The sequence below is a fragment of the Mandrillus leucophaeus genome, unplaced genomic scaffold (genome assembly GCF_000951045.1).
Source record: "Mandrillus leucophaeus isolate KB7577 unplaced genomic scaffold, Mleu.le_1.0 Scaffold724, whole genome shotgun sequence".
In the NCBI taxonomy this organism is placed as follows: Eukaryota; Metazoa; Chordata; class Mammalia; order Primates; family Cercopithecidae; genus Mandrillus; species Mandrillus leucophaeus.
In genome coordinates, this window is record NW_012107853.1 from 489127 (window position 1) to 514045 (window position 24919).

General features: G+C 44.1%; 1 protein-coding gene across 6 annotated transcripts in view; it reads left to right on the plus strand.

Moving 5' to 3' along the window:
• The window catches only part of KCNJ1 (potassium channel, inwardly rectifying subfamily J, member 1), a 28468-nt gene extending 14865 nt beyond the window's left edge, over window positions 1-13603 (plus strand). For 2 of the 6 annotated variants that reach the window (XM_011965424.1, XM_011965425.1), the window contains 2 exons: window positions 1616-1785; window positions 11898-13098. In XM_011965424.1, coding sequence (XP_011820814.1) covers window positions 11919-13037 — 1119 coding nt within the window. In that variant the 5' untranslated portion in view covers window positions 1616-1785; window positions 11898-11918 and the 3' untranslated portion in view covers window positions 13038-13098. Of the gene's footprint in view, window positions 1-1585; window positions 1786-9636; window positions 9790-11897 lie in introns of those variants that run through there. The other 4 variants (XM_011965423.1, XM_011965426.1, XM_011965427.1 and 1 more) reach the window with 3 other exon arrangements.
• Window positions 13604-24919: the final 11316 nt, after the last annotated feature.

Sequence of the window (24919 nt, forward strand, 5' to 3'; positions counted from 1 at the left end):
GTAACTCTGATGGCTTGGCAGAACACAAGCCGAAACTGGTAATCACTGACCCTTTGAGGGTCAATGATACCCGTGGGGCATAGCAACAGAGTCAACAGAAATGCTGGCTCTCCCACTAATCCACTGCCCTAGAGCCTGGCTATTCTTACCTCCTCTCTGGGAAGCAGGATGCTATTGCAGCCTGCACAGTAGCTAGAGAAGCCCGGGATTAAAGGCCTCACAGATAGGGACAGGATTGCCTCCTTTCATTCAATGCATGGCAGGAGCTTGAAGGAGAAACTGGAGTTGCACGCAGTATGACTCAAGGTGTTAATAGCTTGATAATGTTCTGTGTCCAAGTGTGGTCTAAGCTCTTTCTATCCATCTGTAAGCTAGATATGAATGCCCCCATTTTTCAGACAAGGAAACTGATACACTGAGTACCCAGTGTTAGAGCTAGTAAGTGACTGACTTCAGATTCAAACACTGGAAACCCACTTCTTAACTCCTACGCCATAGGTCACTTGATGGGACTAGGACAGAGAAACTTCAAACACACAAGGTGTGGGCCTAGAAGGCATCCAAATCCCCTTCCAAACCCAAGCACCTGGTGCTCTGTGCCTTAGATCTTGTGTGTCTGTGGAAGCTGGGATACAAGGGCCTTCTTTGCATGTGCAACTTAATGAATATTAGTCCCCTTGAGTCTTCATACTCAGTACATTAGCTGAATTTTTTCCGTTTTATAAATTGTCAAGGTTGGGCATCCTATATGTTTTCTTTAAAACAAAGTGCACTTTCTTGTCGCAGACACTCGGTAAAGCATGTTCAGGCCTCCTGTCCACATGGAATCCATTCCTTTCTGGTCTGGAAAGACTGAGTTGATTTAATACCAACCCAAACCACAGAGAACTAGAAGGGTCAGACTAATAACAGGATCTCTGCACACATAATAGCTACAACTTTTTAATAAACATTGAAATTCCTTCATTAAACTCCAGTGCCATTTGAGGTGGGTGGCTGAATATGAGACTTAAGAACAGTTTCATTACAGATATATCCGGTTTTCAGAACAACCATCTCCTTCTCAACACACGTACAGGATAAACAAGTGGAAGAATGATTATTTGATTTGCAAAAATTATTCTTCACTTTATAAAATAATCCACTATAGGATTCCTATAAATATCTAATATCCTAATGCATACGTAATATGATTCACCATACACAATTTCTGTCTATATACATCTTTTGAGAGTATACAGTGATTTCAATATGGAATATCTAGATATGTATAATGATATTTTCAATGCAGCGGTGTTCTTTTTAATAGTAATAAAAATAAAAAGACCATGAGACTAGGAAAGACTGTGGATCATTGTGTTAATTTAATTTTCAATCTTAAATTCACTAGAAACTAGAATGGACTATTTAGGGAGGTGTGGCCTGAGCATGTGGTAGAGGTTTGAGAACTTGGGTTAAAGTTGAGTCCACCGGAGCCTGAGCTGACCTTTCTGCCTTTGCTGATGTGGAGGGTCCTGTGTGTTCCTGGTCCAGACTGACTGAAGTTTCACCCTGGCTTCTGTGTGGGCCTGTCCTCTGTCCCCAGACAGTAGCCATGTGTGTTGTATTTTACCAGGTATCTTCTCTACTGTGCCTTCATCCCCATCCTAGGCCCTGACAGAGACAGTGTGATAAGTTCTGATCCCCACAGGTGGAATCCCAAACCAAGCAGCTCTTGCTGGTCACCCCAAGATCTACTTATACATGAGGTTTTGAAAATCATCTCCTGAACCTCTTCCGACAGAGGTGAGTGGCTTGATTTTCAATAAGCAACTATTGGACACCCCAGGCTACAAGAAAGCTGGGTAAGCATTTGGTTATGCAGAGCCCCTTAGGCAAAGGCTGCGGGACCTAATCATCTGCCCGTTCAGGTTGTGCAAGTACTGAGTCCCACCACCAGCATCAGAGAGTGGTGTTAGGCTGGCATTGCCCTCTCCACAGCCCCTTTCAAAAATCAAGCACACTGAGTCATTCATACTTTCCTGTATTTGCTTATTTCCTTGACAGATACCTGTTGAGCCTCTGTTCTCTGCCTGGTGCTGGGGTGGGTGGGCACTGGAGACATGGCAGTGGAGGAGACAGCACAAAAGTAAATGTATCAGTTAAAATTACTGTTCATACCACAAATAAAAGGAAAGCATATAATCAAATATTATAAGGAGAGGAAACTTGATTTAAATGGGGAGGGGGATCTTCTTCCTTCTTTGAGAAACTAACATTTACATGTCCTTCTGAGAAATGACATTTAACTTGAGGTCAAGAAGTCAGCAAGGGGGTGGGGGTGGCGTGGGGGAGAGTAGAGTGCCAAGGGTTCCCAGCTGAGGAAATAGCAGGTGATACAGGACCAGAGAGGTTAAATGACCTGCTCCAGACTCTACGGTTGGAGGCCGGAGGGCCTCTGATGTGTCTTTTTGCCTTTGTATCCCCAGTCTGCTTCCTAAACATGACCTCAGCACTGACTCCAAGGTCAAGAGCTTTGCCCTCTGCTAAAGCAGTGATGAGCATGGGGCGGGCTCATCGTCACTGGCAGGTTTTCCTTATCCACCAGGTGGTGGGTTGGCCGGCGGGCAGGCGGGGTTGTGGGGGGGTTGCCTCCTCTTCCCACAGGAACCATTGTCATCACACCAAACTTGTGCCTATAGAAGAAGTAACAACACCCTGTAGAGGTCTACAGATGTCCCTAAATGTAAAATGTCACTCCCACAACTTCAAGTCATTTGCTTATGCCGGGACAATCCACAGAAGCTTCCAAAAAAAAGCATGATGCTGGACAGCGCATCTTCAGTTGCTCTCATGGCCGCTTCTTGATTCTCTTGATATCGTAACCATTTCTAAACTCTGCCTGGCTCTACCAGGCCCCTCTCATGACATCAGGGCCTATGACCTTCTCTTCCAACACACACCCTCAGATCCAACTCAGGGTACCTAGTGCCCTCTCCATCAAGTCCTCTCCTTCCTCCTCTTGTAGTGCTTTTGTAGATGCTACAAAACCCCAGAAACCTGTGCCCTCCTGATCCTTTTGTGCTCACTATCTAAAAAGGTTTGGACCCTTGCTAGCTCTCACTCTCTTATGTGATCACTCATACAAAGCAAGGAAATGTGTAGAAAACCATTCCTGGTGCAGAGTAAGTTGATGCTGAATAAATATTTACTTTCCCTCTACGTTGTTTACCAACTGTGTTACGTATGCTTTAGGGTTTAAAAGCAAAGACTTGTCAGTTGGGAAGATCTAGATTCTTCTAATCTTTGCTCTTCTGGCTTTCTGCTTTGTGACCCTGGAGAAGTTGCTTAACTTCTCTGAGCCTCAGTTCCCAGCCTCCTAGAGTTACTATGAGTTTAAATCCAACAACACCTTTAAGAGATTTTGCATCTGTGCCTGGGATGATACTACAGGCCTTTGGGGGCCCAGAATGTCACTACTCCAGAGGGGCACCGCTGACATCGTGCTCCAGAGGGCGCTGTTCACTGAGACTGCCACAGCGTGTGTCTCCTGCAACAGGCAGCCGACTACAGAAACCCTCTCTGGCCACCTTAATGGCCATTCCACACTCTCTGCAGACTGTTCTCAGCCCCAGCCTTTTTATTCATTCATCTGTGCTTTGCACTTCCATTTTTACCTTGGTTTACCTTCTCAACCCTGGCTCAGCCCACTTAATGTCCAATAAAGCAATGCTTTCCCTTAAAGTGCAGTTGAAGGGAAAGTTTAGAAGAGAAAATTCTTAGAAAATCTCTAGCATAGCCAAGTAGCTCCCATTGTGTGGCAGTGAGTTTCTCCTGTCCCCTAGGGTGTTCCAGCTCCTTGTCACTGTTCCTCACAGACCCTGAGGATGTGCTGCTCTCTCTTTAAAACTCTGAACAAGGCAGGGACCAAGTGCTTCTTTTTGGTCTTTCTTCATATAGCTTAGACATGCTAGCATTTCTGAAATATCTTAAGAAACTATTATGAAGAACAGCAGGAAACAATATTGGAAATACAGCGGCCAGGCATGGTGGCTCACACCCGTAATCCCAGAACTTTGGGAGGCCGAGGGAGGAGGATGGCTTGAGAATAGGAGTTCAAGACCAGCCTGGGAAACATGATAAGACTCCATCTCTACAAAATTAACAACAACAACAAAATCAGCTGGGCATGGTGGTGCACACCTGTGGTCTCAGATACTTTGAGGCTGAGGCAGGAGGATCGCTTGAGCCCAGGAGGTCGAGGATGCAGTGAACTGTGATTGCACCACTGCACTCCAATCTGGATGACAGAGTGAGACCCTGTCTCAAAAATAAATAAGAAAGAAAAGAAATGAAAAGAAAATACATACAGGATAAGCATCCAGCTTCCAAAGCATTGATTTCTGACTACAGCAAATGCGGACTGCCACCAAAGACTGGTAAGACCTCACAAACACTTTGCCTGGATTCAGGCTTCACTAGCTCCCAGTGGTGCGGACATCACAGCTTCCAGTGCTTCCCACTGGGACCCAATCAAGGTGCCAAGAAGAGGTATAGGTTTTTGTGGTGAGAGTATAGTTATCTTAGGATAACCAATGGCTTTGGGAAACAAGTTAGCTAGATAGAACTTAAAACCTGAACTTGAAAATTTTAAACTCATTTTAATGGGTTTTTCTATTGAACGTGGCAATATCCTGATGTTTCACTTCTTCATACAAAAACAAACATACGTACCAATTGCACATAGGCATGTAAGACTTGCGGAAGCCACGGAATGCAACTGGTTCTCGCCAATGGGCTTGTAAAGTGGTTTTATTGTGTTACAGTTACACTTCTTATTTCCTGTGCTCTTAGGGTCTGTCGTGGTGTCAGTGCCCTCCAGCCAGAAAGTACCCTGTGTTTGAGCAAGTTGGACTTTTTGCAGCTATGGAGACCTACACCATAAGCAATCACGGGGCGTCTCACTGAGAGGGCTTTGGAAAGGACTTTCATAGGATCTGAGCATGTTTCAGGTGATGTGGTTGGGGAGAGGCTTAAGGAAGCAATGCTTTGCTCTGGATTAGGTGCTGTTAGGGAGTAGTGATGATTCTATGATTCAATATGTTGATAATTCTTATTATCTAGGTGAGAAGACTGACATGAGGCTAAAGCTGTTCTGGGGAAAGAAACAGCAAACACTCATCATAGCCAGGATGGGGGGATATTTGGCCATTTTGTGGCTTGGATAACGTTTGTGTTTTGACGGTGTTCAGACATTATTACAGAGTGACCTTGTTTTATCCCAATCCATCATGATTTGAGTGGCCTGGTCTGAGGCTGACGATCTGTGAGATTGCTTGTGCTTGACAGGAGCAAGACCCAGCCTCCTGTGCCAGGAGAGCCAAGACCTTGCTGGTAGTTCAAGGTCAGCTCCTAGAGGTCAGGGCTGCTTTTCCACCGGTCAAATCCTAGTTGATGTCTAGGGTGAGAGAAGAACAGCATCACGCCTCGGTACCATGGCTCTGTTCAGCCTAGCCAAGGATAATTCTCTCCCTCTGTCCTGTTCCCACCTCTCCAAGATAAGACTTCTGCCCTGATTATAGAGAAAACCTTTATAAAACATGTTTGTATTTTCCAGATCTCCTGTTCTGCACTGGAAGGATGGGCTCTGAAGCTAGCATAGCTGATAGACAAGATATGTTTTCAGAACTTTCGTCACTCTCACGGAAGCCTTTTCCCCCATTGGCTGTAATCTCCAATATGACCCATTTTGCTCCACATGGTAGATCCCGGTTGGCCTGAACTAGTGACCCCTGGTTAAACTGCCACACTAGTTTAAAATTTGTGAAGAAGTGATAACAATTGTAGCTATTTATTGCATAATTGCTATTTTCTATGAACTTTACCTATACTATTGCATTTAAATCATACAACAATGTTTGAGAGTATATTATTATAGCCATTTCATAGGTGAGGAAACTGAGGCTCAGCAAAGGTCACCTAACTGTTGCTCAGGTCACCTAACTGTTGGGTGGCAGAGATAGGGTTCAAATCCACGTCCGTGCTAACCCAAGCTAGAGGCCCTTCCACTCTGCCACGCTGCCTGTAGCTGTTACCTCTTCTGGGAACATTCCTGGCTGGGATCTCCTACCTTCTCCTGATTCCTTATGCACAAAAGACCAAGTTATTCAAAAGTGATATACTCTGGCTGACTGGCCCAGAGATGCCTACAGAGCAGGGTGTGCCTCCTGAGAGTACCAACACCATCAGACCTTGTGATGCTCCAGCCCTTTCTCCCCAAGCTGTCTTCTCCGGAAGGAGGGAGGCACCTGGGAAGGTCCTTGCTGCACTCGCACCCTGGATACAGACACACTCTGGCTTCACAGCAGTGGGGACCCACTGCTCACCCCACAAAAACGTAGGGTATTCCTGAAGTGCATTCCCAAGTCTAGCCTGGAAGAGTCCTGAAACTCAGATGCCCTCTTCTATGCCCCTGAGGCCAGGAAAGATGGTTTCTACCAGCCTTGCCAAGTTCCATCTAAAAGGAGCCCATGCTGCTCCCATGTGAGCTGCCTGATAGTGGTAAAGACATCAGAGATAACTTCTCCAGCATTACCGAACAGAAAGGAAATGCCACCCTCTGTCCACCACAGGTTCTGAATGTGATAGGTGTAGTCTGTGGAGCTGGATGGTTTACTGCTTCTTGGGGCTCTGAACCTTTGCAAATCCAGCAGGGTGGCGATCCTCCAATAGCTTGGATGATTTTCATAGAAAACAGGAAGTCCTCTGCAGCAGCAGTTAGATGCACTTGTTTTCCCTCCTTAGCAAAGCTGAGTAAGAATACAAGTCCAACACCCACCCACCCTTCTGGGTCTCCTCTTTGGGGCCACCTTAACATCCTGTCCTCAATCTTTTCAAGGCAGCAAACCTGCCCCATTACAATTCTTGAATTACTTATTCATGAACAACTTGAGAGCAGGAGCTGTTACCTTGCATTGTTTCCTAGCACAGCACCTGGTATATAGCAGATGCTCAATAAATAGAGTGTTTATATTGATTAAGAAGTAAGAGGCTCTTCCCCATAATCCCATTCAATCATTGCTATGGAAAATCCTCAAGATTTTCCGTAGAAAATCTTTCCGGATTCAAGCAACTGTTGGTAAAGCAGTAATTTTTTCATAGAAATGAATTTCTTCTCCACTGCAGTTACAAAGGGACGGGAGAAAATCATCTGATTTCTTCTCTCAGGCCACATAGTTCATATTTCCTACCTCTAACCTGAAATCCTGACTCTCAGAAATGTCCTAAAGTTAACGAAGGCTGTGTATGAGCCATGAGAGGTTTGACTAAAAGGCAGACTACAGTGTTTTTGTGTTTCCATTTCTGTGGAGGAATAATAGACTTCTAATTCTAAATCAGAATCAGTAACAGCCATGCCTATTTCCCTTTCCCCTCTTTGACACAGTGGCTGTTTCACTGCTGAGCAGGCTGGGGTGGTAAGTGCTGTAAGAAATCCTAAATTCATAATGAATTGTTCTCAAGTGGGTGTCTCTGGAAGAAGAGCTTCTGCACCTGGGTTCATCAGATTCGCTAAGGACCACAAACTGTTGGTCCCTCCCTTAAAATGAGCACATACTGACTAAAGTAGATGTTACATACAAATGAAGCACATATTTTTATGGAGAAAAGGAAATTCAGGAAGAAAATATGTTTATTTTCAAGAATTTGAAGGGCTGTTAAATGGAGGAGACTTCAGACTCATTTAGAATTTTAATGAGTTTTCTCTGAAGCACAACTAGAAGAAGGTTCTTTATCACAGTTTCTCCTTTAGTTCTATGAAAAAAACATGTCAAATGGTACACCAAGTGCAGAGTGTGTTGGCTCTAGCTTGCCTTTGCAGCCCAATGTCTCACTGAGGCTTTCTATGCTCCATTATTTGCTTACTTGAAACTTCTTTCAGCTCCTCCATGTTTTCTTTCCTCGGTTGCCCCTGCCTGGGTCCCATAGAAGATTACACTGTAATGTGGTTAGTACGGTACACGCAAGACATCTCCATTAGAGTGGGAGCCGCCAGATACTAAGTGATATAAGTGACAGCAAGCTCACTGATTTTATGTACTCATTGGTTTATTTATTTATCATCATTCAGCAAATATTTATAGAGTTTCTACTGTGTGTGACTCTAGCTCATCTTCAGGGCTTGGCCTCAGGGTTGCGGTTCTGCTCATCAAAATAGGTGCTCCCCGGAGGGCTCCCACTGTTTCATATCCTGGCATTTATCACTGGTCATTTCACAGTTGATTGACTCATTTGCACCGCCCTCTCTGCTGAAATGGGAGCTGCATGATTACAAGGACTGATGTCTAGGGTGTCTAGTACAATGGTCAGCACACACAGTCAACACCGGGTATCAACACATCATCAGTGAATAATGATTGATAAATTAATGTATACATAAATGCAATGAGTTTTCTGCCAGTTGAAGTAAGTTTGCAAAGAAAGGGTGGATCCCCAGCTGATGGGGATCTTTTAAAAAAGTTATTCTTTTTGGCATTATACCAACCATGCTAGGTTGTTAACTGATTTCCTTAGTTCACTTCCCCATTAGACTATGAACTCCTTGAGAACAGGAAGAGTTCTATTTGTCTTTGAAATCCTACAGAATAAGCATACAATCAATGTTTGGGAAGTGCACAAAATGTCTATTTTCTGAGAATGTATTGTTTACAGAACAAGAATGCTGAGGCACTAAAGAAAAAGTGGCAGTAATGTAATCCACTTGCTTTGCCAAGCCACTAAGGATACCTTGGTAAATATTAGCTAACACGCAGCCCTTTGCTTGCTATTAAGATTTACTGATTTCAATAGAAAGGAACCTAAAAACTGAGCATATTATATAACGCAGACACCAGGGACAATCTCTAATCACCTAAGAGTTCATAAAATACATATTGGCTCTGTCTGTGGTTAGATTAAATGCCATTGTCTAAAAAACGTAGGATCTGTGCAATAATGGGTCTGCCATGTGAATGACAGCTTTGGTTAGTGGATGAATTTATCCTGTATCATTGCATTCTCTAAGAATAATCCCTCTCACTCTGAACAAATAAATCAATAGCATTGGCTAACCCAGTGCATATAAAAAACACCTTCAGTAAATGCCAGGTTTTCCAGAATAATAAAGACTTCCAACAATAAAGACTTCTTTTAAGTCTGTTTCTTACATAACTGTTGTATAGAGAGATTAACATGGTATCTTGTTTCTTCCTGGTGTGATCTTACTGTTGTCTTGTAAATATGTACTTATCTGTCTGTATGTTCACCTGCATCTTTGTGAACCCTTGGAAAACTCAGTATTTCAGTGGGTTTCAGAGAATAGGCTGGGAGATTGATGATAAGTAACTATTTCCGGCCAGTAGTTATTAGGCACAACTTTTAGGAGAAACAAGTGAGCAATAGAGCGTGGCCAAGGAGAGGAAGGCAATGCTGGAACCCAATCCACTCCTGCGCCCCAGGGACCTTAGCTGATGGCTTGTCATGTCTTGGCATGTTGGTATTCAAGCCATGTGATGTTGGAAAGAAAAAATACATATTCAACTTGGGGCTTGGTCTGAGAACAACCAATTGCCTTGGTTTAAATCACACGATTCCACTATCAAATTAAGTGTTTTCAAGTTAACACAAATTAGCGTCAGTCCACTGACTGTCGCCTACAATAAATTAGGCTGAGTCTGAAAGAAATCAGTCTGCATAGAAAGACCAACTCCCAGCACCACTTCCTTGCTTTTTCCAGCCATGAATGCTTCCAGGTGGAATGTGTTTGAGACATTGGTAAGTGGAGGCTGGGGAAATCACCTCTCTGTAAAGCAAGGCAGATAATGTTTCATTATTAATGCAGTCATGGAAACCCAACGTTATTCAAGTGATCAATCGGGATACTTCTTCACTCTACAGAAATCTTCTTTACCTTTAAAAGTAAAGTGAATTTAGAGGAGCAGGGTGGTGGGGAAAAAAACTCAGAAGTTTGTGTGTTAGGAGCCATCTCTGGAATTACAATGTATGACAAAGAGAATGTGGATTCAGTTGATAACTGTTGGTTTTAGAATTTACTATTTGAGCTGAGAGTCCCTCTCTGGAGAGCTGGATAAACAGTGCGACCCTGAATGCACCCGGGAGAGAGGTCAGTCCACATGGGTGTAGACCAGGGTAAAGGATGCGTGTACGAGGAAAGGAGGAGACCATTTCCTCCTCTGTACCTCACATGCACCATCCCCTAGTCCTCGCTGGGGACTTGAGGTCAATAAGGGCAGTGTGGGAGGAGAGGAGGGCCCTCTGACTATGTGCATTGCTGTTTATTCTCTTGGCAGCATTTTTTTTTTTCTTTATGTCTTTAAGACCTGTTCTCAACATTTCCAATCACCACAGCTGTGGTTTTCTTGTCACCGCTTCGACTTGGTGTTGGCTTCTTGTGTTTTCAGCTGGGTTAAGGCCTTGAACAAGACACTGTGGGATATCACTATTATTTAAAATGTATCACTCAGTTGGTTTCGCTTCCTAGTTCTTACGAATAAACACATTTTTCAAGGGGGATTTTGAAATCTATTTTAAAAACATATTTGCATTTAATGAAAAATACCCTGAAGACATTGCAGACCAGGGTGGGCACACCTTGATATTCTTGGGCGTAGGGGAGGAGGTAATCTAGCGTTTATGACTTTGGGTTTCACCATCGTTGGCTGTTTATGGGACAGTCCCTTCACTATTTTGCTGTAAAATGGAAGTCACAGTAATGTCATCTATAAAAAATCAATTGAGCAGATAGGAATTTGAAAAATGTAATTCATTCACTGAATTATTTCATTTATGTTTACTGAATAAACAGTAGGCACTCATTGACTGTGCAAGCAACTGGGATATAGGAATGAATAAAGTATGGTCTGTCTTAATGGAGTATTATTTAAATCAATGCTCCCCAGTCCTCCAGCTTTGGAGTAGGGAAGGAAGTGTGAGATGTGTTGATGGTGGCTCTCATACTATTCATTTTGGGAATCTTGGGAAACCATGGGGAGAGAGTAGGAACAGGCTTGTAGATTTATGGAGAAGTCCTGTGAGACCATCTGGTTGGATCTGAGCTCTGTTCTAAATAGTGTTGAGCATTTAACAAAAAGAAATATGACCCATACTTGTCTAAAAATATTTTAGGGAAGTGTAACTTTAGAATATAACATTTGATAACTGAGACACGGAGTGGTAGAAACTCCCCTAGACTGGAGGCAGGGAGCCCTATATTCTAGTTGTCATCCTGCCACTGGCTAGGTACATGAATTTGGACAAGTCATTTAAATTTTCTGAATCTCAGTTTTCTCACTTGATAAAAGAGAGAACAGAATTGAATTAGGATTTTTCTTGATATATGAGTATCAATAGAAGTACATAGATGATTTAGGAAGTATATTGATGAGTGTTTTATGGATCAGTTATTTATTTTTCTATATCTCAAAAATATATATAATGCTTCAAGTTTGTGATTTCTCAGAAATTATTGCTTAACATAAGGCTAAATTTATGAGAAGGTGATTTAAGTAATATTCAATAAAAAAAAATACAGGTCACAATTGGTTATTACAAACATATTTAAGGTTGCGTGAGACCAGTTGAGGTCAGGAAACACTTGAATATATAATCTCTTAGTCTGTCTCCATTTCTAGCTCTCTGTAATTATTTTGACTCTTTATATTTGAGTAACATGGTCTTCCAGTGGAAAGTTTCTATCAGAAATAGCATTGCGGTATCCAGAATAAACTTGTCAGCTTGCCAAATGATTAGTAACCCAGATAATTTTGAATGATCTTTTCGTAGTTAGGTCTTTTATGTGAGTCACCTAGTTCACTATTGCTACAAACATAATCCTTTTTTGTTTTCCTTTGATGTGTTTTCAGATCAGGGTGTTGACAGAAAGTATGTTCAAACGTCTTCGGAAATGGGTTGTCACTCGCTTTTTTGGGCATTCTCGGCAAAGAGCAAGGCTAGTCTCCAAAGATGGAAGGTGCAACATAGAATTTGGCAATGTGGAGGCACAGTCAAGGTTTATATTCTTTGTGGACATCTGGACAACAGTACTTGACCTCAAATGGAGATACAAAATGACCATTTTCATCACAGCCTTCTTGGGGAGTTGGTTTTTCTTTGGTCTCCTGTGGTACGCAGTAGCGTACATTCACAAAGACCTCCCGGAGTTCCATCCTTCTGCCAATCACACTCCCTGTGTGGAGAACATTAATGGCTTGACCTCAGCTTTTCTCTTTTCTCTGGAGACTCAAGTGACCATTGGATATGGATTCAGGTGTGTGACAGAACAGTGTGCCACTGCCATTTTTCTACTTATCTTTCAGTCTATACTTGGAGTTGTAGTCAATTCTTTCATGTGTGGGGCCATCTTAGCCAAGATCTCCAGGCCCAAAAAACGTGCCAAGACCATTACGTTCAGCAAGAATGCAGTGATCAGCAAACGGGGAGGGAAGCTTTGTCTCTTAATCCGAGTGGCTAATCTCAGGAAGAGCCTTCTTATTGGCAGTCACATTTATGGAAAGCTTCTGAAGACCACAGTCACTCCTGAAGGAGAGACCATTATTTTGGACCAGATCAATATCAACTTTGTAGTTGATGCTGGGAATGAAAATTTATTCTTCATCTCCCCATTGACAATTTACCATGTCATTGATCACAACAGCCCCTTCTTCCACATGGCAGCGGAGACCCTTATCCAGCAGGACTTTGAATTAGTGGTGTTTTTAGATGGCACAGTGGAGTCCACCAGTGCTACCTGCCAAGTCCGGACATCCTATGTCCCAGAGGAGGTACTTTGGGGCTACCGTTTTGCTCCCATAGTATCCAAGACAAAAGAAGGGAAATACCGAGTGGATTTCCATAACTTTAGCAAGACAGTGGAAGTGGAGACCCCTCACTGTGCCATGTGCCTTTATAATGAGAAAGATGCTAGAGCCAGGATGAAGAGAGGCTATGACAACCCCAACTTCATCTTGTCAGAAGTCAATGAAACAGATGACACCAAAATGTAACAATGGCTTTTCAACAGGAGTAAAACAAAGTCTCTAAAGTTCCTAGTGGCTAGAAGCATTATGAAGCAGTCCACAATTTAGGGGCACAAAAGTAGGATGAGAGCCTTCAAAGTCTACCAGCAAATGACCCCTGAACCTCGCAATTGTGATCCCACAAGACATGCATCTCTACAAGGCTACTGTATTAGAACGTGCAATGCATTTATATGAAACTGGCATATGGGAGCCATAGGTGCTCATTTGGAATCTTAAATATGATTATTTGAGCTCATATAAGGTTGACGGGAGCAGACAAAATTATCAAAAGTTTCATGCATAGGCCAAATATTTTTTAAAGTTTCTTTAAACAAGTTATGAACTTCAGAAAGGATCAGGGAACAATAATAATCTCATTTTGATTCTACTGATAAGAAAGACTCCACTTTTATTTTAATGTGGACTTTTACTCAAAGAAAAATTGTCTCCTAATTTGGGGAGATGAACCAACCAATCAACGACAATAAGAAAATGCTTACACAAGGAACAATTTCAGGCTCTAAGCTTCTCATGTGGTACATTTAGACAGATAATACCTTCCCTGTAAGACAGAACACTTTAGTTAAAAGTGGTGATGATATTTCTTTCAATCTGTATTGGATGGCTTAAAGGGTTATAAAACTGTTTATAAAGAGCATTTCCTGTTCTTCCAAGACAGCAATGAGGAGTTGGAAGGTGCAAAGTCAGTAAAGAAGGGAATGTATCGTTAATGCACCTGAGAAGAAACAGTTTCATGTGTTTCTCCACCTAGAGTTTGTACTGGAATGCTATTTCTAAAGAAGAAGTGGGAAAGAGAGAGGAATGGGATGGAGCCCCACAGTCAGAATGTTACTATGTCTTTCTTTCTCTGGGAGCCCATCTTCCTAAAAGGGATCAGCTTATGGAAAGATCGACCTTGAGGGGAAGGTTCTACTGTGAAAGTCTTTTTCAGATCCCCAGCTGCATCATTTTGAATGTGTCCTGGAAAAAAGCTGGTACTCAAAGCTGCTTAGGAATCAAAATGTTTTCAGTGTGTTGATTAATATAGTAAATTTCTGAAACTGTGCATGCACTTTGATTATTATTATTACTATGCATTAGCTGAATCAGGTCCCAGGTGAAAATCCTCTTGCAGATAGAACCCTCTCCTGGAAGGGGTGGGAGGAGTAGAGAGGAAGCAGATAGGACACATTTGTTGTCTGGAGTCCTCAGGAGGAAATGACCCTGGCCACAGACACACCCCTTCCGGTACAGCTCCATCACGCCTCTCCAGTGTGAGTCTTGGCACATAAAACGGTAGCTGCCCACAGTTGTTGGGAGGGATGGCTTATGTTTTTGCATGCCTGGGTTGTGTTTGTACAGATCTATGCACCACTCCGGTCCTTCTGACTAAGAACAGCGGGAAGTCTGATGGGTTTAGGGTTGCACACCTTGTCAGTGGCCATAACAGTGGCCATAGCTGGCCCATGTGGGACTCTCACTCTGTGCCTGTGAGTGCTTTGGCATCACAATTTAATGTGCTGACAGGAAAAAGAAATCAGGTATCACAAGCTTGAGGGAGCTGGAATTCTCTGCTGGCCCACTGTCATGATGTAGCCCCTTCATAAACTGGAGGGAAACTGTGTTGACACTTGTTCCCAGCAGCATGCATTCCTCCTGGTGTATTCTCCTGCTGGCTGGCGGCGTGCATGTGGATGGCTGGAAGTGAGATGGTCATAAGCAATCCATTCCCTTTGATTGTTTAGGGAGCTGAACAACTGACATCTTTCTGATTGGTATTTACTTCTGGGTTATTTCGGTGAAAGCCTGTCTGCTTCTAAATATCCCTTTGCTAGGATCAAGACACTCTGCACCTGGAGTCTCTTTTTTAATGGAAATTCCCATTGACCCTCTAGCAACCATTAACATAGGTACATCCAATTAAGCCCCTAGGAAATGAGGCCTGGAACAGGTAACTTTTGATAGGTCTAAGGAGTGGCTGGAACCCAAAAGCTCATAAAACTCCTGTGCATTTCAGGAAAGGGGTTAACAAGGGCATGGGTGCTCAAGTAGTAAAGAGAAATGAAAAATAGCTTCAGGAGGCCAAACTGCTTGTGGGTTAACACCACTGCTAAAGGCAGCCTTTTTATTACAATGCAGTAACATTTTTCCCGGTGGGATCTGACCACATCAGTACTGCTATTCGCTACAGATGCCAGGTTTTTCTATTTGCTGATTTTAAAAGCAAGTCAATAGTTCTAATTCCCTTCACGAAAAACTGCATCCCATGATGCATTATTATATTCAGAATTTTCCTTGAGACCGATTCCCTTTGAATTGCCCAGTTCATCTCTGTTGCTATGGGGATTTTGACTAAGAGCATTTGATCCTGGTTGAATCTTCCTGGACTTAGGTTGGCTCAAGCTCCAATATTTAAGAGTTAAGATTTGGGAGGTTGTCCTTAATGGAAAGCACTAAATGTTTAAAAATTATTTATTCCTTAAGAGAGAAAAGTCAGAAGGGAAAGATCTTTTCTGTGTTGCCAAATCTAAGACATGGGCTGATCGGTGACTCTCCTTCTGTGTCCATCACTAAGAGAGTGTGCAACCGGACCTTCCAGAAGAACTCCCAGGGCGGATTGCAGAGACAGTTGAGGAAGTGTCTTCCTTGGGGATTTTTCATGCAACGGAATATGGGTCCTCAACAGGATGCTTCTGTGAATAGCACGGGGATCTTTCCCTGTCTAGAACAAACGTTAGGACAGTTTCTGATGGAAAGAATGCAAATGAATCCGGCCCCGCCCCTGAGCCGTTGTTGCCTGCCATTACAGGAAGTGTGTGTCAATCAAAGCTTGACAGGGGAGATACAGCATTTTATTTTGGAAGCCAGAAGTTTGAGAACAATGACTGGAATTTCCTCTTTCTGTCCGGCAAGGGCTGTTTGTCATTGGGGAGATAAAAGTCCAGGGCCAGGGAATAAAGGTTATCGGGAACTGCGCAAGGCAGAGCCATGGGGGGTGGGGGGGTGGGAGGAGGGGTTATGGAGGAAATCTATTTCAATGCCTGTCATTAAGTTTCCATTAAAAGAACATTCAGTTAGGAATTCAAAAATAATTTAATCTCCCCAGCCAGATGCACCCAGCTGGACTCCTTGGAGCTGAGCCCCTTGGGGAGGGAGATTTACACCACCGGCTGCAGGGGCCAGGAGCTGGGGTGCGTCTCTACCCAGTGCGCCCTTGACTGCTTGGGTGTTCTAGAAGACATCGGTATCCTTCCGTCAAGTGGGAAACCCCAAGGCTTGTGCAGTGGCAGAAGAAAGTTATTTACTAGGAGTTATTTACTAGGTTGTTACCATGTCTGAGGCTCTGTTTACAGCATTTCATATACCTTCCCTCATTTAATTTTCCCAGCAATCCTAAGAGGTCAAGACTATGATTATAACTTTATTTCACTTGAGGCAGCTAAGGTAAGGAACGTGTCCAGAGTCACTCACTGGAAAATGGCAGGGCTGGCATGCAAACCCCGGGCAGTCCGCCTTGAAAGCCCATGAGTTGAAAATCCCTCGTGGACATCCTAGGAGGGATCACCCTCTGAGGGGATTCCCCAGGGCCATCACACATTTCCCTGAAACCCACAGATGACTGGTGCATGCTCTTGGGATGCATCTTATACTTTGGGAGAAACCACTCATTGCTCAGCACAGGACAGAGCCCTGGCCAGTGCTGTACGAACATCTCCGGAATTGCAGGTTCTAGGAATAGGCAGTCTTTTCCCACGAACTCTAGGTCATCCACCAGGCCAGTATGCGGCAGTATCAGGGGGTGTCCTGAAGATTTGATTAGCCAGTTGGTGCAAAGTATCTTCCGAATACTAATATATATACTGCTCTCTCTAAATATATACAAACACTGAATATATATACTAATTATATAGATAATTAAAAATATGTGTGTGCATATGTGTATGTATACACACACGCACATATACATTTATATTTCAGTCTTTGATGTAGAGGCAGATATTATTTCCATTTTGATATGGGAAGTGGTGCCTCAGTTCTCCCTGTTCTCTACTCACCTCTGTATTCCTAGCACCAGCCTCTGCTAGTTCCTCACACAATCCATACATGGTTATAATGAATAAAATAAACAAATGAATGATTTGCTCAAGGCTGGTAGTGGATTCAAACCCACATCTGTCCAATGAACTTTTGGTCATCGGACAATGAACTTTTGGTCATCGACCAGTCATTTGTCAAGGGGCCTGGACAAATGACTTAACTTTGTTAAGCTCTAGTTTCTTTATTTGTAAAATGGAGTTTTGTAATAGAGTTAAGGGGGAGATTCAGTGAAATAATAGATGTTAAAATCCATCTGTCGAAAGTAAATGGCTATGGACACGGCAACACGGGATGGGAGCAATGGGTTTGAAGGTGAGGAATGAAGGGGAGGACACGGGTCCCCCAGGGCAGACCCGGCGCCTGATGCTTCAAGGGCAAAGAAAGCAGAGCCCAGGGCAGGGCCTGATGGAGACCAGTGGAGGCCGGGGCACAAGAACAGTGCCTGCAGGGGTCCGTCCCAGCTGGGATAGGCTATGAGTTGGGGGGATTGTAGTAGAATCCTGGTGCTTTAGGTTTGCGTTCAATTCAAGAGATGCTCATTTTGGGTTTACTGTGAGCACTGGGGATGCAAAAAAGAGGAAGGAAGGGTCCTGCCTACTGCAGAAAAGATCCAGGAGTTCCAACCAGTCCAGGGGACGAGAGTTAAACTGAAAAACTGCTAATGTGAGGCAGAGTCTTTTTTTGTCTTATGCCATGTCCTTATAATAGTCTCAACAAAAACAATATGGATTCCACTGCTAACAATAAGACTATTGATTACAGTCTTAAAAGTATTTGGGATTAAACATTTTGAAATCATCTCTCCTGTAGATTCTCTTTATATAGCAATGTATAAACAACACACAGTGTTAGTCACTTGAAGTAGTTCTTTCCTCTGTGTGATCAGGTACCAACTGGACACAGGTTCATTTGTTTCTATTTATTTCCAGTCGTTAGAGTCTGTTTACTGTTTTCCTTTTTTGATTTAACCATTTCTTTTATGAATTATGCAAGGAATTTATATAATTTCAAAACCACAGAACAGGGTTTAGAAAACATGCTTCCATTCTTGTGCCCTCCACTCTATTTCTTCCCCTTCTATAGAGGGTAACCATCTTGATTATTTTGTATCCTGTGGCAGTTTCTTTGTGAAGGACGTAAGCAATGCATATGTGGCATGTTAGTACTTACATGCAGCCCCTACTCTTACACAAAAGGTAACACTCTAGAAACACTGTTCTGCAGGGTTTTCTTCATCTAACAGAATGTTCTGCAGATCACTATGGAGGGATAAGTGCTGATAATACCAACACCTGTGGGACACCCTGCCTCTCCTTCGTGGGTGCTCTTGCAGCAGTTGCTGGGATCTTGCTCCAGAGGCTCCTGCTGTGTAGTTTTGAACCTGAGCGATGGTGGCCTTGTCTGTTTTGCCTTCCTGAAAACCTCCCTCTCTTTGCAGGGTGCCTGTAGGGCTGATTCTGACTACCCTGCTGGGGAATAAGCTGGGCTCTCGACCAGGGCTCCCAATGGGAGACAGTCTGGCCAGGGCCAACAGCTCTTTGAGGATCAAACCTCCGTGGAATTTTGGCTGGGTAGAAAGTCAGAAGAAGTATCCTTAAGAAAGACATGCCACTCCAGTACATGGGGTGGGGGCTCGGCTGGCGAGGGGAGATTCAATTCCCAGAGCATTCTGGATAACTCCCTTTTGATTAGCATCCTCTGACCCTTTGGGGTTAGGGTCATGGAGCTCACCATTGTGTGGAAAATTTTGTGTGCAAGCATATTAAAATTGAAATTAATGAAATTAATGAAATGAATAAAGGCTACAAACTAAGTATGAAAAAAGTGCTGAAGGAGGCAGGGGAAGGCTTCTAGGAGGAGAAGGCAGCTGATCTGGGTTTGAAGTGTGGCTACGATTTGACAGAGGGAAAGGTGAAGGGTAGAGAGATGAGTGACCAGGTGGCACATGTTCCAGACGAACAGAGCCACAGGAGTGTGAATGTGCCTAGGGGCTCTGGGAAGTGCTGTGCAGTTTTACATGGCCACAGCATGGCCATGTGGAAGGAACGGTCCAAAGAGGCAGAGGTTTGGTGCCAGGCAGACTTGAGTTTGAGTCCTGGCTTGATCAGTCAAACCACCAGAGTCTCTGAGGGGGCATGGGATGATTAAACATGTATTTCAGGGCTATATCTCTTATGTTGGCACGAGGGATGGATTAGAGCATTAGAGGCTGAAACTAAGTTTCGAGGGAGGCAGAGAATGTGTTGTCATTTCCATTTTTCAGGAGGGGAAACTAAGTCTCAGAGACCACATGACTTGCCCAGGTCATGTAGCTGTGAAGTGGGGAAGCAGGAGTCAGAACCCAGGGTGCCTGCCTGCTAGTTAGCCCAGCGTTCTTGCCTGTACCTCTCCCTTTCCTGGAGCCACCCACAAGCTTTGTGCCTGGGGGTCACCGTTCCTGAAGGAAAATGCACCTAGAAGGTGGTAGCCAGGACCAGAAAGGCAGGTGAGTCTGGGAATGCAGAAAGCACCGCACCCTTGCATTGTGTATCTTTTGGGAACACAGAGGCCATGTGTATCTACAGTTGCACTTAGCATCTGAGGAAACTGGGAAGCCCTCACTGGAAGGGAGAACACGGAGGCACCTTCCTCTACACCAACAAAGTGAAAGTCAGCAATCACTAATGAGTGGGCTGTTGAAGCCACCAGCAAAGTTGTTTTTAGTTGAACTAAAAATGGCAAGTAGAGACCATAATTATCCCTATGGTTATCTCAGTTCCCCACATCAATGGCCAGATGCAACCTGAACCTGTGGTGGCCTCTGAAAAACACAGCCTGATGAAGCATGAAGAAAAAAGGAGGCAAGGAAGGAGGAGGGATGAAGGCAAGAAATAAGGTGCAAAGTTCAGGGGCTTTGAAGACAGATGGATTTGGGTCAAATCCCAGATTTCCCACTTATTGGCTGTGTTTGGCTTGAACAAGTTCTTAGCCTTTCTGAGCCTTTTTTTCCAGTTGTGAACAACAATAATACCTACCTTAAAGGGATAGTGTACAGATAATAGTATGAAATAATATTTAACAAAATACTATGTAAGGAACCTAGCACTGTGTCTGATATAGGCTCCCAATAAACGGTAGTTTGAGTGATGACGATGATTCTGGTGATGATGGGCAAAGCCAAGGCAGGGTGGGTCTGGCTGATGAGCGGGAGTGCCATGCTGTGCCCTCATTCCCTCTGTCCTGGGCCTCATCATTTCCCAGCCTAGATTCCTGGCCTTGCTTTCCATTTCCAGGCTTGATTTTAACCTGAGACACAGTAGCTCACCATCCTCCCTGTGCCTGCCTCCGAGGTGAACTCACAGAATCCTAGAAGCTTAGCTGTGAGAGGGACCTAGGCAAAGCCTGACTCTACCCTGTTATTTCACAAGTGGAGAAACTTAGGGCCCCTAGGTTTCTGCAGGGGGTCTTGTTCAAGAGGAATAATGTGTCTGAATGAGCTTCAGAAAGAGTCGATTGCTGACCCATCCTGTACTTCAGACATCCCCCTGGCTGGGAGTGAAGAGAAGGGAGGGGAGGGGTCGAGGAGGGGATCCTACTAAAATGGGCAATCCTGAACTAACCTGTACTTTGTTGGCGAGGTGTGCTTTGGCCAGGAGGTGGCGCCATACACTTCCAATTCGCAAAAGTGAAACTGACCTGGTTGAAAAGTTGTCTGCCTCTGATGGTTAAGAGGGCTTGGCTATACCCAGAAAGCTCTTAATAATGCTTAGAATATTTAACAGAGATATATAAAATATTGGGCCTTCTAGTCATTGCTGGGGTGATAAAATGACTGTGAAAGGCATCAAAAAATTTAAATTGTGATTTAAATATAGAAGTTTATCATTCTAGAGAGATTAGACTGGCTCCAAGAGGAAGTTGTTACCCTGTGTTAGAGTCTGTGAGAGCCCATGTGCTTTACATTTTCCTGACAATAAAGCTGAACTAATACCATGACTCCCATTTTACAGATGAGAAGTCTGAGGCCCAGAGAGGTTAAGATGCGTGCTCATGGTTCATACAGGGCTGGTCAGGGCAGAGCTGCTACGTACCTATATACTCAACATTTATACGGAGTTTATTATGAGCAGACATTATTTTAAGTGCTTCATAAGTATCTACTCATTTAATCCCAGTAAAAACTGTAGATAGCAGAACAGGCACTTTTGAAAGCACAGGTCAGGCTGGGTCAAAATTCACGGGCTTCCCCAGGAACAGGCCAACTCCTCTCTCCTGGAGGCCTGAGTCCAGATTCTTTTTCCGTTGCTTTCATATGAATTTGGTAACTCACTTACCCTCTCTGAGTTGTGGGTTTCTCATTCATAAGCTGATGATAACCCCACGTGGCTGTTGAGAAGATCAATTAGTAGAGCACATGACACAGAATTAACCACAAAGTCATATTCCTTGTTAAGGGATTATTTTACCACAGACACCTAATAGATGAATTTACATAAAGGCATGTTTGTTGTAGGATTGTGTGTGGGGATGAAAAGCCTAAGTGTACCACAACAGGGAAATGAGTTAATGCAGTGTGAAATGCCAAGATATATATATATTTTTTTGAGACGGGGTTTCACTCTTGTCACCCAGGCTGGAGTGCAGTGGCACGATCTCAGCTCACTGCAACCTCCACCTCCTGGGTTCAAGCAATTCTCCTGCCTCAACCTCCTGAGTAGTTGGGATTATGCACCAACACTCCCGGTTAATTTTTTGTATTTTTAGTAGAGACAGGGTTTCACCATTTGGTCAGGCTGGTCTCAAACTCCTGACCTCATGATCCATCCGCCTCGATCTCCCAAAGTGCTGGGATTACAGGCTTGAGTCACCATGCCCAGCCTGCTATTTTTAACAAATATTTGGGTACTGAGCGATGTCCTACAGACACATTTAGAAAAGAAAATACACTAGGAGCTCCATGGAGCTCACATACTTGAGGCGGCTAACAGGGCACACCAATGCCAGAAGGGAGAATTGGCACAAGGCATCCTCACCTAGTGTGAGGCACCAAGGAGAGAGAGCTTCTCTGAGAAAAAGACCTGGAAGTGAAATCTGAAGCAAAAGGAAGAGTTAGTCAAATGATGGGTGGAGGGGAGTCCAGGAAGAGGAAACGTGTCCAAAGTCCAGGATGTGAGTGCACAACCCTTCATAAACCATATCTTAAAAATAAGGAATGATTTTAGACAATGTCCTCAAAACATCAGTTGAAAGAAGTGTGTATCAGAAATTACAAACTTTTTGTAGCTAGAAAAGGTTTTAAGTGTGAAATGTTTTTTAAAATGTCGTATTTTGCTGCATATATGTGTGTACCCAAAAAGACTCAGAAGTAAACATGAATGCATTCTTACATTTATTCACTCACTCAATCATTTATTCATCAAATGTGTTTTGAGAGCTTACGGCACTGGGGCCTGCTGAGGCCCCTGGGATAGAACAGTGAAGAAGACAGTCCAGGCCCCACCTTCATGGACTGACTTCCTAGAGGAGGGAGACAGAAAATAAGCAGATGCATGCATCCATTTAAAATAATTTCAAACAAGCTGGGCGTGGTGGCTCACACCTGTACGCCAAGCACTTTGGGAGGCCCAGGTAGAAGGATCACTTGAGCCTAGGAGTTTGAGACCAGCCTGGCAACATAGCGAGACCCCATCTCTACAGAAAAATGGAAAAAATAGTCTGGCATGGTAGCACACACCTATAGTCCCAGCTACTTGAGAGACTGAGGTGGGTGGATCACTTGAGCCCAAAAGTTCAAGACCAGCCTGGGCAACATGGTGAAAACCCATCTCTACAAACAGTACAAAAATTAGCCAGGCCTGGTGGTGCACACTTGCAGCCCCAGCTACTCAAGAGGCTGGGGTGGGAGAATCACCTGAATCTAGGAGGTGGAGGCCGCAGTGAGCTGTGATCACACCACTGCACTCCAGCCTGGGTGACAAAGCCAGACCCTATGTCAAAGGAAAAAAAATTCAAATAGTGATACAAGAAAATACGAAAGTGTGATAACATGGAGAACAACTCACAGGGAGGGCGCTTCCTCAAACCAAGCGGGGAGGGGAGGCCTCCCTGAGGAGCAGACACGGAGGGAGGGCCAAGCCACAGGAAGAAGAAGCCAGTCATGCAGACTTGGGTGGAGAATATTCTAGGCCAGTGGCCTTCAATCTTGGACACACATTGGCATCATCCAAGAACCTCAGAAACTACTGCTGCTTGCCACCCCTCAACCTTTGAGTCTGCCTTAATGACTATAGGGGGACAATCTAGGCATTGGGATTGTCACAGGAATTTTCCTAAGCTCTCCTGGTGACTCTGAGAATGCTGACTCCTGAGAACCCCGGGTCTAGTGGAAGTGACTCACAGCATGATTCCGTCAGCTTTGGGTGGGAGCATACTGGTCATCAAATAACAGAGATCGATGTCCAGGTCTTTGGAAACCCTTAGGGCACCAGAAAATCCTGACTCCAGAGACCTGCAGAGGGGCCTAGGGATTCTGTTTCCATAACATGTGCTCTCAGGTGACTGTATTCACTGCTAGGCCCGACAGATACCCTCTGCTAGGACAAATGAGAAACCCACAACTCAGATGACCAGTATGACCAGTATGACCAGTATGCTCCCACCTGAAGCTGACCAGATCATGCTGTGGGTCACTTCCACTAGACCCGGGGTTTCTAATACTTCTAATATTTCTAATATTCTGATTGGTACAGATTTTCTATCATGACAATACATTTCTTTTATCATAATTTTTAACAAACGGTAATTGAGAGACAGGGCATTGTAGCATCTAAGGAGCTAGATTAAATTCTGGGCCTGGATTAGATCTGGTAAATTTGAATTCGAATAAATAGTAGTGCAGTCTGGGCAGTAGATGTTACCTTTCTGGGTCTCTGGTTCTCTCATCTCTAAAATGAACCCTATCATCCTACAACTCCACGAGCTGGAGCTGCGGGTGAGGAAGAACAGATGGCAGCCTGAACAAGGAGCCACCTGACTCCGTGCGAGGGGAGGTTTCCAAATAGCAGCCACGTCTGAACATCCAAGCTCTGCAGGATCTTAGTTTTTGTTTTTTAACTAGTTTTCAGGTGAACTCAGTTTCTGGTGTTTTCTTATGGTAGGCTCTGAATGGAACACAAAAAAGTAAAGCACAGCCTTCTCTTTGTCCCATTTCCCTCAAGCTGACCCTGCTCTCCATACCCATCTCTCTATGCCCATTACAGCACTGCCACTGCACCTCCAAGGCCCTGGGTGGAATCGGCCCAGGTCAGCTGGCAAGATTGCTGTCTCTGTGTCCTCTCAGTTTTGTCAATGCTCTATGTCCACTTTCTAGAATCGTTCTCTTGCCTTTTCCATTTTCTCCTCAGAGAACACAAGTGTGGGCAGTCAGGCTCTCTCCTTCCCTGTCACCCACACTCCTGAGGCCTCTGTTGCAAAGTGAAGAGGAAGGAAAGACCGACTGTGCTTTTGCTTCTTGTTCAGCTTCCTGATTTCATTCTGGCCCCGCCTTTGACCAGGGCCATCCTGAACTACTTGGTCATGATTTCTGGTAAGCAAGAAGGCAGTGACTAACTAGGAAGCAAGGCAGTGTGGTGGGGCAGGTCACTGGATCCAGTATCCTCTCCTGGCTCTGTTCCCAAGGAGCTGTCACTTCAGTTTCGTGGCCCCTAGGGGGTGTGAGCATTCCTGTAAAGAGCTGATGGGTGCATCTTTTCCTAGCTCTGGACCAGTGTTATGCTGGCAGCCTGACATCA